The 20320-nt window shown below is 33.3% G+C and overlaps 1 protein-coding gene across 1 annotated transcript in view; it reads right to left on the bottom strand.

Moving 5' to 3' along the window:
* The window catches only part of LRRC1 (leucine rich repeat containing 1), a 166060-nt gene that overhangs the window by 104060 nt on the left and 41680 nt on the right, over positions 1–20320 (bottom strand). The window contains exon 2 of the mRNA XM_051997167.1: positions 11955–12072. Coding sequence (XP_051853127.1) covers positions 11955–12072 — 118 coding nt within the window. The remainder of the gene's footprint in view (positions 1–11954; positions 12073–20320) is intronic.

The following is a 20320-nucleotide window of genomic DNA, read 5'->3' as shown; positions in this document are numbered from 1 at the left end:
AAATGATGGACAGAAGCAGCTACATCCAAAGAAAGAACACTGGGAAATGAATGTGAACTATTTGCATATATATTATTTTTATGTTTGTTAAGGGATTTTTTAATGTTTTCAAGGGTTTATTTTTATATTATAGTATTATTATTTACTATTGTATCAATCCCTACTATCAAGAAACTTACATTCTTTATTTATTTATTTGTGGAGGCAATTGGGGTTAAGTGATTTGCTCAGGGTCCCACAGCTAATTAGTGTTAAGTGTCTGAGGTGAGATTTGAATTCGGGTACTTCTGACTTCAGTGCTGGTACTCTTATCTACTGTGCCATTTAGCTGCCCTCTTTTTATTTTTTTTTTGTCTTTTTTTTTTTTAATAATAACTTTATATTGACAGAATCCATGCCAGGGTGATTTTTTTACAACATTATCCCTTGCATTCGCTTCTGTTCTGATTTGTCCCCTCCCTCCCTCCACCCCCTCCCCTAGATGGCAAGCAGTCCTATATATGTTAGATATATTGCAGTATATCCTAGATACAATATATGTTTGCAGAACCGAACAGTTCTCTTGTTGCACAGGGAGAATCGGATTCAGAAGGTAAAAATAACCCGGGAAGAAAAACAAAAATGCAAATAGTTCACATTCATTTCCCAGTGTTCTTTCTTTGGATGTAGCTGCTTCTGTCCATCATTTATCAATTGAAACTGAGGTCTCTTTGTCAAAGAAATCTACTTCCATCAGAATACATTCTCATACAATATCGTTGTCGAAGTGTATAATGATCTCCTGGTTCTGCTCATTTCACTTAGCATCAGTTCATGTAAGTCTCTCCAAGCCTCTCTGTAGTCATCCTGCTGGTCATTTCTTACAGAACAATAATATTCCATAACATTCATATACCACTGAATGTTATGGAATATTATTGTTCTGTAAGAAATGATCAGCAGGATGACTACAGAGAGGACTAGCGAGACTTACATGAACTGATGCTAAGTGAAATGAGCAGAACCAGGAGATCATTATACACTTCGACAACGATATTGTATGAGGACATATTTTGATGGAAGATTTCTTTGACAAAGAGACCTGAGTTTCAATTGATAAATGACGGACAAAAGCAGCTACACCCAAAGAAAGAACACTGGGAAACGAATGTGAACTATCTGCATTTTTGTTTTTCTTCCCGGGTTATTCATACCTTCTGAATCCAATTCTCCCTATGCAACAAGAGAACTGTTCAGTTCTGCAAACATATATTGTATCTAGGATATACTGCAACATATCCAACATATAAAGGACTGCTTGCCATCTAGGGGAGGGGGTGGAGGGAGGGAGGGGAAAAAAAATCGGAACAGAAACGAGTGTCAATATAAAGTAATTATTAAATAAAAATTTTTAAAAAAAACCATTCATATACCACAATTTACCCAGCCATTCTCCAATTGATGGGCATCCATTCAATTTCCAGTTTCTAGCCACTACAAACAGGAGCTGCCCTCTTTTAAAAAACAAAAAAATTATTAGTTGTTTTTTTCTAGTTATATATGTATATTAACTTTTAAAATACATATTTCTTTATAAATCATATTGGGAGAGAAAAATCATAAGAAAGGGAAAAAAACATGAGAGGAAAAAAAAGACCAAAAAAAAAAAAAAAAAAAGGAAGTGAACATAACATTTGTTGATTTACATTCAATCTCCATAGTTGAGAAACAGTGAGGAATAAAGTGAGATACTTGGGTAGCCAAAGTGGTTATTGAGAGGTACTTAGTCCTTGAGAGTAATAAGTTTGGAATAGGGGGTGGATTTGAGGGAAAGACATTAAGTACAATTTTTGACTTGTTGAGTTTAAGATGTCTACAGGATATATACTTTAAGATGTCTAATAGACAGTTGGATATATAAGAAGGGAAGTCAGAAGAGAAATTAAAGCTAGAAAAGTAGATTTGGGAATCATAAGCATAGGGTGCTGAATCCATAGAAGCTGATGAGATTACCATGTAAAATAATATGTAGAGAGAAAAGAAGGCTTAGGCAAGAGCCTGTGAGCTCTTTAGCTAGAAATCATAATCAAATCAATACTCCCATTGCTCCAGAAAGAACCTACCAATGAATTCCTTTATGGCCCCGTGCACTATCCTTATAATGATGCTCCTTGCCTTTGTCATTCTTTTATGGGGAATGTCTCTTCCTATTTGTATGTAAGATCTTCCAGAAAAGGAATTATCTTACTTTTTTATTAGCACAATGCTTGGTACTTGTTAAGGTTTTTTAAAAATGGTTTTCATTTACTCTCTTAAGATAGGAGAGATGTAGGTTTGAATCTCACTTCAACCATTTATAAACTGTAATCATGAACAAGTTATTATTAAAAGAGAAAGAAGTAATTCTTATTAGTGTCCACCTGCCAGGGTTGTAATGAGAATGAAATGTGATAATAAAATTATTATAATTGTATAGTGGATAAAATTAAAGCACTGTATAAATATGAGCTACTGTTATTGATAGCATACAATCTATTTTTTCCTCTAACTTCTTATCTTAGAGGGTCTGTGGAGTTGCTTCGATAATCACATTTCAACATAATAGGGTTCTCTTTATGTGCTATGTTTTATGCATCTTAAAGAATTATCCTGAAAAGGTCCATAGGCTCCCCAGATTTCCAAAGGGGTCCATGACACCAAAAATGGTTAGGAATACTTGCACTAGATATAGGAACAAATACCTTGAGACTTATTTTATCTAAGAACTCAAAAAAATTAAATGAGCTGAACCTCTTAGCTAAGAACAGAATTGTAACATCTTTCAATCACCCAAAAAGAATTTATTAAATGATATTATCTATTAAAATCCAATTAAGTCCTATTAAAATCTTTCTTCCAGCCTCAGTTCAAATAACAGCTTTTGTGTGAAGGGTTTCCTAGTCTACCATGGTCCTAGTGCTCATCTTTGAGTTAACTTTTTTTTATTAAAGCTTTTTATTTTCAAAGCATATGGATAGATAATTTTCAACATTCACCCTTGCAAAATCTTGTGTTCCATTTTTTTTCCTCCCTGCCATCACTCTACCCCCTAGATGGCAAGTAATTCAATATGTTAAACACATGCAATTCTCTATACATAATTCTACAATTATCATGATGCACAAGAAAAATCAGATCAAAAAGGAAAAAAATGAGAAAGAAAATAAAATGCAAGCAAATGACAACAACAACAAAAAAGTGAAAATACTATGCTTTGATCTATACTTAGTTCCCACAGTCCTCTCTCTGGGTGCTGATAGCTCTCTTCATCATATTGCTCTTCAGAATGGGTAGATCAGTTTGCAATTCCATCCACAATGTAGTAGTGTCCCAGTTTTCCACATCCCCTCCAACATTCATCATTAACTTTTCCTGTCATTTTAGCTAATCTAAGAGGTGTGTAGTGGTACCTCAAAGTTGTGTTAATTTGCATTTCTCTGATTAATAGTGATTTAGAACTTTTTTTCATATGACTAGAAATGGTTTTAATTTCTTCATCTTAAAATTAGTCTGTTCATATCCTTTGACCATTATCAGTTGGAGAATGGCTTGTATTCTTATAAATTTGAATCAATTCTCTATATATATTTTAGAAATGAGGCTTTTATCAGAACCCTTGGATGGAAGATTTTTTTCCCAGTTTACTGCTTCCCTTCTAATCTTGTCTGCATTGATCTTGTTTGTACAAAAACTTTTTAACTTAACATAATAAAAATTATCGATTTTGCATTCCAAAATATTCATTGACCATAAATTCCTTCCTGCTCCACAGATCTGAGAAATAGACTTTTCTTTGTTCTCTTAATTTGCTTATAGTATCACTCTTTATGTCTAAATCATGAAATCATTTCAACCTTATTTTGGTATAGGGTGGTAGGTGTGGGCCAATGCCTAGTTTCTGCCATACTAATCAAATGGAAAAATATCAAGTGCTCTTGGATAGGCCAAGCATTATAATATATAATAAATATAATAATAGCAATATAATAAAAATGACAAATCTACCTTAATTGATTTACTTGTTCAGTGTCATATCAATCAAGAAATTATTTTACAGGACTAGAAAAAATCATAACAAAGTTCATCTGGAAGAACAAAAAGTCAAGGATTTCAAGGGAATTAAGAGGAAAAAAAAAATGTCAATGAAGATGGCCTAGCTGTAACAGACCTAAACTACATTATAAAGCAGCAGTCATCAAAACTATTTGGTACTGGCTAAGAAATAGAATTCAGAGGAATAGGGTAGGCTCACAGGACACAATTGTCAATAACTACAGTAATCTACTTTGATAAACCTAAAGACCCCAGCTTCTAAAATCAGGACTCACTATTTGACAAAAATTGCTAGGAAAATTAGAAATTAGTCAGAGTTATCTTTCAATTACTTCAGATATACTTTGTTTGTACTCATTGTCTTCCCCCATAAAATATAAATTCCTTGAGAGCAGGGACTGCTTCATTTCCAAATTTGTACCCTCACTGCCTGGCACAATGCTACGTATGTACTGGACATTTAATAAAAATTTATCCATTATAAGTAATGAACAATGGCAGAGTTTGTGAATGACTGTCTCTCCCCCTTATACATATACCTCTCTAACAACAAACTTTGTGACCTCCTTCCCTCTACTGGACTGTCCTCAACCTCCATTTTAATCTTATTTCAACTCTATAAAAGGGGAAGGAGATTTGGGGGGAAATGAGGCCTTGAGGAGAGGAGAGAAAAAGCTGGGTTATCACTTACAGCCTCTCTTTTCACTAAGAAAGATGCAACAAGCAAACACAATTCTACCTCAACCACCTTCTGCTTCAAGAACCACTGAAAGAATCCATGTATCAGCCACCCTCCATCTGGGCATCTTCCCCTTCAGCAATTCTAAAACTGTTTTAACAAGAAGGCAGAAGACAGCATGATCCCTCACAAGATGTAAACACCTGCAGACAAACAGAAAGCAACTGAGCAAAAAGAATAAAAAAAAAAAAAAAAATGGAGAGGGGATGAGTCCCAGGGAGACAAGAGTAATTCTTGTCTTGACAATGTTTTTAGGAAAGGCTTCTTATAACTACATGCTGGAAAACAAAATTGGACACACAGCAAGATATGTACATTTCTTTTTCCATCTTGTTCAAATTATCATGTAAAAATATTTTAATGTAAAAACTCCCTTTTCATTTTCAGTACCAAAAAGCTCTAATGGCAGAGGTAGCCTAATACAGTACAAGGAATACTAAAAGTAGAGGTCTAGCCTCGGGGCTAGTATGCCTCTGTATTTACTGTATGATCTTTGGGGAAAGTCACCTCAAATGCTTGGGCCTCAGTTTCCTAATATATAAAATTAGGAAAAAAAAATGAAATGAACCTCTCAGGGTCCCTCCATGTTGGGTGATGGTGATACTAATTCATATGCCCTTTATAATATCTTCTCTAAATTAATAAAAAATGATTATTTTTGAAAACTCCCAAAAATATTAGTCAAATTTCAGAGTTCTTAAATCAAGGTAACAATAAACAATTTAATATGGAGCCACAATCAGGATTACACAAGATTTAGTATCAACTACATCAAAAAAAAAAAAAAAAGGGGGGGGGGGGGGGGGGGGAGGGGGGGGGAGGAAGAGGGGAGACATAGAATATGATATTGTGTGGGATGGATGCTAGACCCTCATTCGCAAATTAACTAACCAGAGACATCTTCAGGTACAAAAATAAAGCATTTATTAAGTCCCTTCAGGGAGAGGCCCAAGCACACCTGGGAGACATCTCAGCTCCCAAAATGTGCTTGTTGACTTGCTCAACAGGAAGTAGTAGCTGGTTAAATAGCAAAAGACCCAAGACTTCTCATTGGAAAGACTAAAAGGAAGTAATCATCATTGACCAGTAGTCATCAATGTTGTCTGCTTCTTGTGGGTCATGTCACTTCCTATCACTGACCTAGGGTCTTGGCCTTTAGACCTATAGGCCTAGCAATCATATGACTTCCTGCAACCTTGGCCCAAAGAGGGATCTTCCAGTTCTAAAGACGGCTGGGAAAAGGGATCACATGACTTAGGCCTAGACTCAAACTTCTTGAGAAAACTTTATCCAGTCAGTCCTATTCAATATTGTGGAACTCAGAAAAGTCTGGATTAAAAAACAAAAATCACCTCCCCAGCAAAACTGATGCTTCACAGGGAAGAAATGGGAAATTTAATGAAATTGAGGACTTTCAAGCATTCCTAACAAGAAGCAAGAAAAGCATTAAAAGGTAAACACGAAAGAGAAAACAGAGAGATTCAATAAGATCAAATTGTTTACATTCCTACTAGAGAAGATAATTTTTACTGGGAAAGGGAAAAGTGAGATACAGGAGGCTGTTTAGATTAATGGAATGGGATAAGGTGTATAGATTGATGGAAATGAGATAAAGAGGAAGGGAGAAGTGAATGAGAATAAAAGGATAAAAGGGAGAATGAATTGGGGGAGGTGATAATTAGAAGTAAGACCCACATGAGGAGGAATAAGGGGAAAGGTGAGATACAAAAAGAAGAATAAACAGGAGGAAAAATAGGATAGAGGGAAATTATCATAACTATATATATGAATGGGATGAAGTCAACCATAAAATAGAAGGAAACAGCATAATGGATTAAAAAAGAAAAGTCTACAATATGCTTTTAACAAGGATCATACTTGAAACACAGAGACATACAAAAAATAAAATGGGATAGAGTAGATATTATGCTTCAATTAAAGTAAAAAACCAAACAAAGCAACACCAATGGGTAACAGTCATGATCTCAGACAAAGGAAAAGCAAAAAGAGATCTAATTAAAAGAAAAAAATTAAAGTATTAAAAATATATACACCAAATGGAATAGCATGTAAATTTTTAAAGAAGTTACAAACTAGTTATAGGAAGAAACAGGCAGTAAAACTATACTAGGGTAGGATCCCAAATTTCCCCTCTCAGAACTAGACATTTAAAAATAAGCAATTAAATTAATTTTTTTTAGAAAAACAAGAAAGAAGTTAAGGAGGTAAATAGAATGTTAGATAACTGAATGGGAATAGAAAAGGATTATAGCTTTTTATCAGCAAGCCATGAATGAACTCCCTAAGGAAAAATCCCTAGGACCAGATAGATTTTACCAAAGTAAATTCTATCAAATATTTAAAGAATAATCGCTACAAAAACTATTTGGAAAAATATACAAAGGAAAAGTCATATCAGATTTCTTTCATAGTGTAAATATAGTGCTGATACCTAAACCAGAAAGAGCAAAAACAGAGAAACAAAAACTATTTCCCTAATGAATATTGATGTAAAAGTACTAAGGAAAATATTAATAAAGAGATTACAGCAATACATCACAAGGACAATATACTATGACCCAAGTGGGTTTTATACCAAGAACACAGGGTTGCTTCATTTTTAATAAAACTATCACTGACCATAAAAGTAACAAAACTAACAGAAATTATATGAATATTTCTACAGATGCAAAAAATTTTTTTGAAAAATACAGCACCTATTCCTATTTAAAAAAAAAAAAAACAGGAATAAATGGAGTTTACTTTAAAAATTTTCAACATTTCTACCTAGTACCAATAAAGTCCAGCAGGAGAAATAGAAAGAGAAATTCCAAAACTACCCACCATATAAAATACTTCATAACCTATCTGCCAAGACAACCTCAGGAACTATATGAATACAATTATAAATATTTTTCACACAAAGTCAGATGTAAACAACTGGAAAAATGCTTATAAGTAGACAAGTCAATAAAATAAAAATGACAATTCTATCTAAATTAATTTATCCAGAATCAAATCAAACTACCAAGAAAAAAAATTTTATAGAGCTAAAAAAGAATAATAAAGTTTATGTAGAAGAACAAAAGGTCAAGAATATCAAGGGAATTTAAAAATGTAAATGAAGATGGTCTAGCTGTACCAGATCTCAAACTATATAAAGTGGCAACTACCAAAATAATCTGTTACTGCTTAAGAAATGGAGTGATGAATCACTGGAATACATCAGGTACAAAACACACAGAAGTAAGTCTAGTATCTGATTAATGCAAAGATCTAACCTTTTGGTACAAGAACTCATAATTTGACAAAAAGTGCTAGGAAAACTGTAAAACAATATAGCAGGAAATAGGTATAGACCAACCTCTCACACTATATACTAAGATAAGATCAAAAAGGGTACATGGTCTAGACACAAAGAGTGATGCCATAAGCAGCATGGAATAGTTTACCTGTCAAGTCTGTGGATAAGGGGAAATTTTAGGATCAAACAAAAAATTAAAAGATATTATGAAATGTAAAATGGATAGTTTTGATTGTATTAAATTAAAGAGTATATATAAACAAAAGCAAAAAGACTGAGGGAAAAATTTTTACAGTGAATACCTCTGATAAAGGCCTTCTCAATACATAGAGAACTAAGTCGAATATATAAGAATACAAGTCATTCCCCAATTGATAAATGGTCAAAGGATATGACTAGGAAATTTTTAGATGAAAAAATTAAAACCTCCAATCATACAAAAAAAAATGCTCCAAATCATTACTGATTAGAGAAATGCAAATTAAAATAACTCTGAGACACTACCATAAGCTAACATAAGAGAAAAGGAAAATGATAAATGTTGCAGGGAATGTGGGAAAACTGGAACACTAATGCACTGCTGTTGATAGAATTTTGAACTGATCCAACCAATTTGGAGAGCAGTTTGGAACTCTGCCCAAAAAGCTAAAAAAAATTGTACATATCCTCTGATCTAGCAATATCACCACTATGTCTGTATCCCAGAGAAATTAAAAAAGAAAGACAAAATAAAGAAAAAAAGAAAAGGGGCAGGGAGAACCTACTTGCATAAAAATATTTATAGCAGCACTTTTTGTGAAGACTAAAAATTGGATATAAAGTGGACACCTATCAATTGGGGGATGGCTGAACAAATTGTGTTATAGGTATTCTGCTATAAGAAATGACAAGGAGTGCTTTTTTCCCCCTTTCTCATTTTTTCCCCTTTTTGATTTGGTTTTTCTTGTGTAGCACGATAAATGTGGAAATATGTTTAGAAGAATTACACATGTTTAATATATACAGAATTACTTGCTGTCTAGGGGAGATGGATAAGGGGAGAAAGGGAGAAAAATTTGGAACACAAGTTTTTGCAAGGGTCAATACTGAAAACTATCTTTGCATGTTATTTTGAAAATAAGCTATCGTTAAAAGAAAAAATAAATGACAAGCAGGATAACTTCAAAAAAAAAAAAAAAAACTTGGAAAGACTTATAACTGATGCAGAGCAGTGAGGAAAACCAGGAAAAAAAACTGTACACAATAACAGCAATGTTGTATAATAAACAACTGTGAATGAATTATTTTCAGCAGTACAATTATCCAAGACTATCCCAAAGGACTCATGATAAAAAGGGCTACCTGCCTCCTGAAAAAGAAGTGATGGTGTCAATATAGACAGAAGCATCTTTCTTTTTAGTTTGAGTTTGGTTCCAAAAAAAAAAAAAAAACCAACTCATATGAAAATATATTTTATACAATAACACATGTATAGTCTATGTCATTGCTAACTATCTCAGGAAGGGCTATGAGGAAAGGAGGGTTAGAATTTGGACAAATATACATATATATGGCTCATATATGTTTGAATAAGCCATATACCCATACAAATAAAACCAATAAAAAAAAGAAATCAATAAAAATGGATCAATACATCAAAAAAAGGGCATTCTATTGCAATAGTCCACATCTGGGGACTACTCATTTTTGCAAAGAATTGGGCAGAGGCAACTTCTCATATTTCTTCTTTGGGTCGAGCTTTTCTTCATACTTTTACAAATTCATTTTGAAATGTTTTATGGTTGTTCATCTTTGCATTTACTTTGTTGCAGTAATTTCTAGATAGTTTTATTGATTATTCTTACTTTACTCTGTATCAGTTCATGTTAAGTCTTTCTATGTTTCTCTATATTCTTCATATTCATTGTTTCTTTCAGTTCATTAATATTCTTATTGCATTCATTACCCACAATCTATTTGGCCATTCTCCAATTGACAGATATCTACTTTGTTTCAGGTTCTTTGCTACCACAAAATGCCAAAATGCAACATAAATATTTTGTTGAACATGGAAACTTTCTTTTTGGAGATGAAGTGGAATCTCTAGGGGAAAGAATATAATCATTTTAGCCATTTTACTTGTATAATTCCAAGCTACTTTTAAGAATAGTTGTATCAATTCACAATTCCAACAAAAACACACTAGTGTGGCTGTCCATCTATGCCCCCTCTGTCACTGACTACATCAATCTTTTCTTTTCCTTGCCAATTTGCTAGATGTAATGTGAAATCTCGGGGTTGTTCTGACTTGCATCTCTTTTAATTATTAGCAATTCAGAGGAAGTATTAGGGAAATTATAGCCCAAATCCTGCAGCTTTTTTTTGTATAGCTGATAAGTTAAAACTGTTTTTTTTACATTTTTTAATAAAATGTTATTATATTTGAAGTATTTCATGAAGTTTTATTGTATTTTAAAATGTAAAAACTACTTTTGGCTCAAGAGTTATACAAAAACAGGTAATAGACCCAATTTGGGGTTCCCATCATAGTTTGTCAAATCTTAATTTAGAGCATTCTTTCCTAACGTTGCTATATTTTTCAATTTCCTTGGACTGTTGGTTCATACCTTTTGACAACTTATCATTTGGAGAATGGTTTTTGGTCTTACAAATTTCTTCTTAATGTTTTTATATCCTGTATGCAAACTCTCATATGAGAAATCTGATAGAAAAAAAAATTCCCATTCAATCATTTCCATTCTTATCAGAGATCAATAATTGTTTTAGCTTTTATAAAAGTTTATCGATTTCCTGACAAGGATTAGCAATACCTTAAAATGGAAAACAAAAGGCATTGCCTTTTTTTTTGGTCTGTTTATTCAGTTAGTCCTATTTAGTTAAGTGCTAAAGACTTTATGTTTTATGTGAGGATATATCCCTTCTATTTTTATTTTTGCTAATGACCACATTTTAAGTAAAAATATTTTTATAGAATTGAGACAATATTAATGCTGTGTTTCTTCAGAACAGAGATTAACTAAACAGATATATGAGCATTGGTAAAAATGGCCACTAAAAAGAGACTAAGATGGGCATTTTGCAGACTAGTAAAAGTTTTTGAACTAAACAGATCTTTTTTGTTTAAAAATACTCACAAAGCTATACTAAAGAATAAATGTGTCACAGATGTCAGTGAAACACAACTGCAGATCTGTTCTCGTTAAATAAACAATATTTAACAAGGCTTAGAAGTACACACAGTCCCAGGATGAGGAAATGAAAAAAGAATGATAGTTTAATGCATCTTACAAAGATTGTACCAGCATTAAAAAGAACAAGGTGATTTCAAAAAAGCATGTGAGTGGGTAAGTATTTTGCAATTATTTAGAGTTGATTCAACTATTCAAGAACAAGGTAGTTCCAGTATTTTTTACTCTACCAAGCAAAGATGATGATGATGATAACAACTAGCATTTAGTATTTTGAAGTTTGCAAAACCCTTTATACACATTATCTTATCTGAGACTCATAAAACCCCCAGAACATAGGTTCCATTATTCTCCTTTTACTGCTTAGGAAACTGAGGCTAAAAGAGAATAAATAACTTGAAAGGCATCACAGAGCTTTATAAACATCTAAGACAGGATCAGAACACAAGTCTTTTTAACATCAATTCATCAGCAATCTTTCCCTCCTGCACTGCTCTTACTACTCATCAGGCACGATCCTAAGCACTTAGAATACAAATATGTTCTAGAACCACAAGATTCAAGAAAAGTATATATTCTAGCAATAATGTCTTTCTCGATTCAATTTGTTGTCACAAAGTATAGTAAATAATAATTTGTAAATTTTGCTTACCATTTCGAGATATATCCAGCTCCACTAGCTGCATGAAGTTAGCAATTTCTGGAGGGAGCCTCTGAATTTCATTATCACTAAGTCCAAGTTTCCGTAATTTCACTAGCTGAAAAAATTGCTGAAAGACAAAAGTTTCACATAAGATGCATCAGTTTCATATAAGTTCATTATCCAAATTTTCTGACCATGTGAAAGTTTAAGGCATTGCTCAGTCAGTCAACAAGCATTTGCTTTTATTAATGGTATGAATTAATGATAACTGGCGCCATTTAATTAGCCACAGATTTTTTTTTTTTACAACTAGAGAGAGAGAGAGAGAGCTTATGAGGACAGTAATTGACAGGGATAAAAGTCATATGTTTATTTCTACAAATATTGTAGAAATTGTGGGTCACAAGCCCATTGTATTTCAGATGCTAATTTTTAAAAAATACTTTAAAAATTATTTCACAAGGAGCTTCATATAATAATGCAAAATAATAAGCAAAGTAATAAAATATAGATAATATAAATCATAAATATAATATAAAATATAATAAATATAAAAATAAGGGTCATTTCTCTACAGTCATATAAATATACAGGTAGTTAGGAATTTGGCTGGGGGGGAGAGGGGGTGCGCCTTTCCATTTCCTGTTGTCTTCTTTGTGTTGTTTTCCTTCTTCTGTTTATATCACTCTGCATCAGCTCTTATCATTCAGAATGTTTCAAAAGTAAAACAAATCATCTCTCATTAGGTAATACAAGAGAGTTATCTGTGATAAATAATGTCCAATAAAATGATTGATCATTTTGACATCTGTAATTGGTGGGTTATTCAAATCTACAGAAAAAAAAATAGTGAAATTTCTTTAAAGTGATTGAACTAAAGTATTAATGGACATAAAAGCCTTTCAAGCAAGTCACTCATTTGAATAACCAAACCAATGCCAATTGTTTAAGCAGTTGGGCACTTTCACAATGTACCCCGGGTGTTTACTCAAGCATGAGAGTTCTCTTTGTCTTGAAGAAAACATGGTCAAAAAGGCATAGTTATAATACTGGCCCTAGTTCCATATATTTAAAATTTAATTCATTACTAACAAAATTAAATGGTCAAGATTCTTGATCAAAGAAACAATGAATAATGAGTTTAATTTGGGCATTTAGTCATGATTCCTTGTCAAATTAAAATTCTAGAAACACTGAATTTAAATTCACTTGTGATTTTGTTCTAAACCCATCTATTGATTAACTTAACTGAATGCTTAATTGAATATACACACATATATACATACATATGTACACATATAAATGCCTTGGAGGAAAAATGGCTTTATCTATCAAAATGGCAGAGTGCATTAGATTGAAAGTGGGTAAGACCTGTGTTTGAATCCTGCCTTTGATATGTATCTACCTCACAGCTAATTCAGTTTCAATTGATCAAAGATGGGCAGAAGCAGCTACACCCAAAGAAAGAACACTGGGAGATGAATATAAACTGCTTGCATTTTTGTTTTTCTTCCCGGGTTATTTATACCTTCTGAATCCAATTCTCCCTGTGCAACAAGAAAACTGTTCGGTTCTGCACACGTATATTGTATCCAGGATATACTGTAACCTATTCAACATGTAAAGGATTGCTTGCCATCTGGGGGAGGGGGTGGAGGGAGGGAGGGGAAAAATTGGAACAGAAGTGAATGCAAGGGATAATGTTGTAAAAAAAATTACCCTGGCATGAGTTCTATCAATAAAAAGTTATTTTAAAAAAATTACCTACCTCACACAAGATTGTTGTGAGGATCAAATGAAATATAAAGAACTATTCCAACCTTAAAATACTATAAATACTATTATCATCATTCTATATAAAGTATAAAAGTAATTCTATTTGCCAGACCTGCAGTGAAAACAGCATCTCCTCTCCTTTTTTCTCATATTATAATCTAAATCAGAGCTTCTAAGATTTTTTCCACTTGTGACCCTTTTTTGCCTAAGAAATTTTTATGCAACCCAAGTTATATAGGTATACAAATCAAAGATTTACTGATAATAAATCATGACTCCTACTTTTATTTGTGACTCCATGTGAAGTCTCAAATTACACTTTAAGTAGCTTTGATCTAAACCATCCAGACTTTTTTTTTTTTTTTTTTTTGCAGAAATATGATTTCATCAGTCTAGGGAACTTCCAATTATCAATAATTTAGGGTCACAAAGGATAATCATAGCAAATATCTCACAGTATTATTATAATGATCAAATGAGAATCTGTATGAACAGGGTTTTGTAATCTTAAAGAGTACAAAAATTGTTACTGTTTAGTTGTGTCTGACCCCATTTAGAGTTTTCTTGGCAATGATATTGGAGTGGTTTGCCTTTCCTTCTCCAGATCAATTTACAGAGACAAACAAGGTAACTGACTTACCCAAGGTCATACAGCTAGTAAGTCTGAGACTATAGTTGACCTCAGAAAGAGGAGTCTTCCTGACTCCAGACTCAAAATTATCTATTACACTATGTTAACTACCCCCACAAAAAGTGTAGGTCTTACTAAGTATTAAAAAGTTGTCTGGGATATTAATAGGCTAAATGACATGCCCAAGATTACAAAGGCAGGACTGTCACATGTAAGACTTAAAACTCTAAAGCCATACTCCTAATATACCATAATACTTTCTCTCTCACACAGAAAAAATAGAATGTCTCAAGGCATCGAAAGTACAACACATCCAAACCACAACTCATTATCTTTTCCCAAACTCATTCCTCTTCCCTATTTGGTTGAAGGCACCATTATTCTCCTAGACACTAAGTTGCACAAGCTTGGAGTCAAATTCATCCCATTGCTCTCCCTTATCCCACATTTTCCAGCAAATGCCAATTATTGACAATTCTGCCTCTCTAGCATTAATTTCTTTAATTTTTTTTAAATAATAGCATTTTATTTTCAAAATATATGCAAAGATAGTTTTCAACATTCACCCTTCAAAACCTTTGTGTTCCCTTTTTCTCCCTTTCTTCACCCTGCGCCCTCCCCTAGACAGCAACTAATCAATACAAGTTTAACATGTGCAGTTCTTCTAAATATATTTTCCATATTTATCATACTGAACAAGAAAAAAATGAGAAAAAAACAAAACAAAAAAGTGAACAACAAAAAAGATGGAAATTCTATGTTGTGATCCACATTCAGTCTCCACAATCCTCTTTCTGTATGCAAATCACTCTCTCCATCACAAGTCTATTGGAATTAGCCTGAACCATTTCATTGTTGAAAAGACAAGCTCATCAGAGCTGATCATCACATAACCTTCTTATTAATGTATACAATGTTCTCTTGGTTCCACTCACTTCACTCAGCATCAGTTTATGTAAGTCTCTCCAGGCCTCTCTGAAATCATCCTGCTAATCATTTCTTATAAAACAATAATATTCTATAACATTCATATACCATAACTTATTTAGCCATTACCTAACTGATAGGCATCCATTCAGTTTCCATTTCCTTGCCTATGAATGAAATGGAATGCCTTACAAAAAAGGCTGCTATAAACATTTTTATTTCTTATAGAACAATAATATTCCATAACATTCATTATATCATAACTTGTTTAGCCACCCCCTAAATGTTGGGCATCCTTTCCTTTACATTTTTGCACATGTGGGTCCTTTTCCCTTTTTTATGATCTCTTTGGGACACAGACCCAGCACAGACTGCTGGATCAAAGGATATGCACTCTCTCCAAAATGGTTGAATTAGTTCACAACTCCCTCAACAATATATTAGTGCCCCAGTTTTCCCACATCCCCTCCAACATCATTATCTTTTCCTATCATCTTAGCCAATCTGAGAGGTGTGTAGTAGTGCCTCAGAGTTGTCTTAATTTGCACTTCTGTGATTAATAGCGATTTAAAGCATTTTTTCATATGACTAGAAATGGCTTTAATTTCTTCATCTGAAAATTGTCCGTTCATATCCTTTGACCATTTATTAATCGGAGAATAGCTTGTATTCTTATAAATTTGAGTCAATTCTCTATATATTTTAGAAATGACTGCCTCCCCAACTTTAACATTTACCCCTTCTATTCACAGTCACCACTCTAATTCAGGATTTGATCATTCCTAGTACCTGGACTATCTCACCAGCCTCTAAAATTCCCTAAATTGCATGTGGTCTCTCCACCTGCAATCTAGTCTCCATGCAACTGACAAAGTAATTTTCCTAAAGTCCTAGAAGCCCAGGTCCTCTGACCCCAAAATCAGGGCTCTTCCTTCTATACCAAATCAGCCTCTTGCATCTAGTTCATACTTAATAAATATTTGCTAAATTGAATTTTGTATACAGCATTGAGATTCCAGATATGCTTGAATTCTTTGTCTCAGTTTTATCTTTAACTCACTGTATGAATTAGAACAAGCAACTTCCCTTCTCTAGTCCTCAGTTTCATTAACTATAAAGTGAAGGGTTTGGATTAGATGATTTCTGAGCTTCCTTTGAATTCTAACACCATCAAACCATGAAAAAGTGAAAACTTTCAGTAATAATTACTGCACAGACCTTTTAAGAGTTCTTATCAAACCTATAAGACCATTCTCACTATGTAATTCTTTACCTAAACCCCCTGTATCAATGAAAAAATTAGGGGAAATTATTTCAGTAAATATCGTGATTTACGGTCCTAAACACAATTAAGTAGAATAAAACTACCTTAAAAACCTATGGATGGACAGAATGAAGATAACAACTCTCTAAATTAATACCTATGTGACAAAAAAAAGCATTTTACTATATATCAGGCCAAGTACATTCCTTTTTTTTTCCTACACACTTGGATAATCAAAATGTATACTTCTGATTGACAGGTTAGGCAATCTTCAACTCATAACTTCAATAATTACTCCTTTCTTTTGAATGGAACTGATTGGATGAAGCTTTCTCAGTTTGATACTAAGTCACATGACCCTTCTTCTCAGAGGCAGAAAATCAGGCCTTGAACCCTGGGATGCAGAAATCACAGCAAAGTTAGTGAAGTTACACGAAGTAGACCCATAGGAAGCAAACACTATCCAATGAAAAGGCTTTGGTCTTTTCCTATTTAACAGGGTGTTCTACTTCCTGATGGTTGGGTCAAGCACATGCTGGAGCTGGGATGCCTCCTGGGTGTGTTGGGCCTCTCCCTGCAGGGACTAGATAAATACTTTCTCTTGGAAAGCCTGAAGATGTCTCTGATTAGCTAACTTGGGAAAGGAGGTCTAGCACCCATCCCACACACTTTCTTTCATATTTCACATCAGTTCTATCATTCCTATCAAATCTAACATCAAACTTATCAACTCTTCCTTGACAAAAACGAGCAGTTAAGTTCTAAGTCTTCATAATGTGACCAGCATTATGCTAGGTATTAAAACAAACAGAATACAAGAGAAGTATAAGAAGTGGTTCCTTATTTAACTGTTGAGCCTAAAGAGAAAAAAAAAATAGATATAAACACTAACTTATATAGCAATTACTCTGTTAAATGCAACTGTATGATTACATGGAGATCATAATTGTACATAGAGAGGTTTAAACTCAGTTCCTCTGATTCCAAAGCTGTTCTTTTCACTGTATTTTCTGAGGATTAGATTAGCTGATCTCTAGAGGTTTCTTCCTTATGATATGGTAATCTGTAAATCTTGCTAAGAAATAGTGAAAGGAACATTAGTGTGCAAAATCTATATAGACATCAATAATGGAACAAGGCCTAAGGATAAATTTCTATTAAATATTTAGCTGACTATTATCTGACAAAAGTCTAAAACAGTTTGTCTATGACATGTGAAATGTCAACTTCAGGGAAACATTTTAGAATATTATTTTAGATATTATTTAGATAAAAGAAATATACTTCTAACTCAATGTCTTTTCACTGACTGTTCCTCATGTCTAGAATAGAAAGGTTCTCTCTTTACCTCTATCTCCTGACTCCCCAGGCTTCCTTCAAGACACAGCTCAAATCTAACTTTCTGCAAGAGATCTTGCTCACTCTTTTAATTGCTACAATACCTTCTTCTAACCCAGTCACACCTCCCATTTTTGTTGTATATATGTTATATGAACATAGCTGTTCTGCATGTTGTCTCACCTATTAGATATGAGTTCCTTAAAGGAACTATGTTTTGTTGCTTTCTTTCTATCTTTAACACAACATAATATCTAGCACATAATAAGGACTTAATGTTTGTTGATTGAGTCAATATAATAAACATTTTTTTAAAGTTAAAGAGTCAAACATTTAATCTACTTTTTCTTATTATTACCTTAGAAGTCAACTTAAGAGAAGCTATATTTTACCTAATAAACTTTAAAGAACTTGTGATGTTTTCTCTTCTATGATTCTTGATCCCAAATGTGAAGATAATTCTATGCCTTAAAGTCTGTCTGTCTCTGAGAATGCGCTCACTTCATTGATACCAGGAGTATTCCAGTGAAGTTTTATGTCCTCTTCTCAAAATAATGTTTTAATTGTGTAAATTAAAATATATACAATTATATTGGAAAAATTACTCTTTGAGATACCCTACATATACAAAGTAAATACAGAATAATTTGTAGGGAAGGAGAAGTATGGAGAGTAACCCATAATTTTAGGGATCAAGATAGGCTTCCTGTAGGACATAGCATTTGACTTATGATTTGAATGAAAGTAGGGACTCTACAAGGCAGAAGGGAGAAAGGAATAAATTTCAGAAGTGGGGAAGACTGGAACAATGTAATGCATAAGGGGCAGCAAGGACCATAGTCTGTATAGGTAACAGAGCTCATGAGTGGGAACAGTGTGCCATAAACTTAGAAATGCAAAGGCTGCAGTTATTTTCGTTATTGTTCAATCACTATAGTCAAATCTGACTCTGAAAATACATTTGGGGTTTTCTTGACAAATATATTAGAGTGGTTTACCATTTTCTTCTCTAGCTCATATTTACAGATGAAGAAAATGAGGCAAACAAGTTAAGTGATTTGCCCAGTGTCACTAGATGAGTGACTCATCTAGTTAACTGTGGGAGACCGAATTTGAACTCAGGTTTTCTTGACTCCAGGCCTGATACTCTATTCATTGTGCCACCTACTCACCTATAGTTACAGAGCTTTTTAAATTAGGAAGAGCTATTTAAGAAGGGTTTGTACTTTATCCAAAAGGCCCTAATTGGGGAGCCAATGGAATTTCTGGAGCAGGAAAAAGAAAAGGATGAAACTCTGACTTCCAATATACTTCAACAGGCAAGAACAATGACTTGAATCTACCTTTGTAACCTTTGTAACCTCGACCACTCCACACTTAGCTTAAATAACTCAAATTCAAGTTAATACAATCAAAGCCTTTGAGGACTACACCCTCATTGTAGATTAGCCTGTCACCAGAAGATAACTCCTATCTTTCAAAAAAAGAAGTAATAAGAGTGAAGTCCCAGTTTGGTACTCACTCACTTAAGGGTCTTTGATCATAATTTATTGATTACTGCTAAATCTAACCAAAAAAAAAAAAAAAAAAAAAAAAAGGATCATGCTCCTTGTGCCTGCCCCCAAGTTAAAAATAGCAATCTCTAAACTTAAGCACACTGTAGACAACAATTATAAGCCCTATAAAACAAAAGCTCAAAAAGGCTGAAAGAAGTGAAAGACAAGAAAAATAGAGGAATTTATTCTTTGAAAAAATATCAAGGCACTTTATCAATCTGGATAGCCTGAATAAATTCATTTCTACCAAGCATATAATAATCCTCAAGAGGTTCACAGATAGCCCACAATTTTCAAAGCTGACTTTTAAAGACACATTTAGACAAAGTTAATCTGAATAAAGGGATGGGAAGGGAAGGAGACCAAAGCATACATGACACATTGCTTTTTTATTTTAAAAGCCCATCATTTAAGATAACTGGAGGATCAGCAACATACTTTTATTTATAGTAATACTAAGTCATTTCTTCTAATAAAACATGGATTAGACAACTATAAAACTCTCTGGCATATGGCAGGCAAGACAAAACTTCTGAAAACAAGTTAAGCACTGCATTATTAATTATAACACTGGTATTTAATGCTGGAGAGATTACATTTCAGAGAATTGATCAAATCAATAATTATCAACAGTAGAATATTAGCAAGCACTAGAATAAAAAATGGCACTCATATATTCACCTAGATGATTTCCCAAGTTTTGGGTTATAAATGCACCAAAAATAGCTTATTTATTAAGAAGTCATGTCCACCTGATTAATAAGATAGAGGTTTTTCTCTAAGACCATCATACTATGACCACTTTTAAACCAAAAACCAGAATGCTAAGAACCAGAGTATTCTCATTAATAACACTACTGAGAAAAATCACTCGCTTGGCACA

The sequence above is a fragment of the Antechinus flavipes genome, chromosome 4, assembly GCF_016432865.1.
Source record: "Antechinus flavipes isolate AdamAnt ecotype Samford, QLD, Australia chromosome 4, AdamAnt_v2, whole genome shotgun sequence".
Classification (NCBI taxonomy): domain Eukaryota; kingdom Metazoa; phylum Chordata; class Mammalia; order Dasyuromorphia; family Dasyuridae; genus Antechinus; species Antechinus flavipes.
This window is presented reverse-complemented; position numbering and strand designations above follow the sequence as displayed.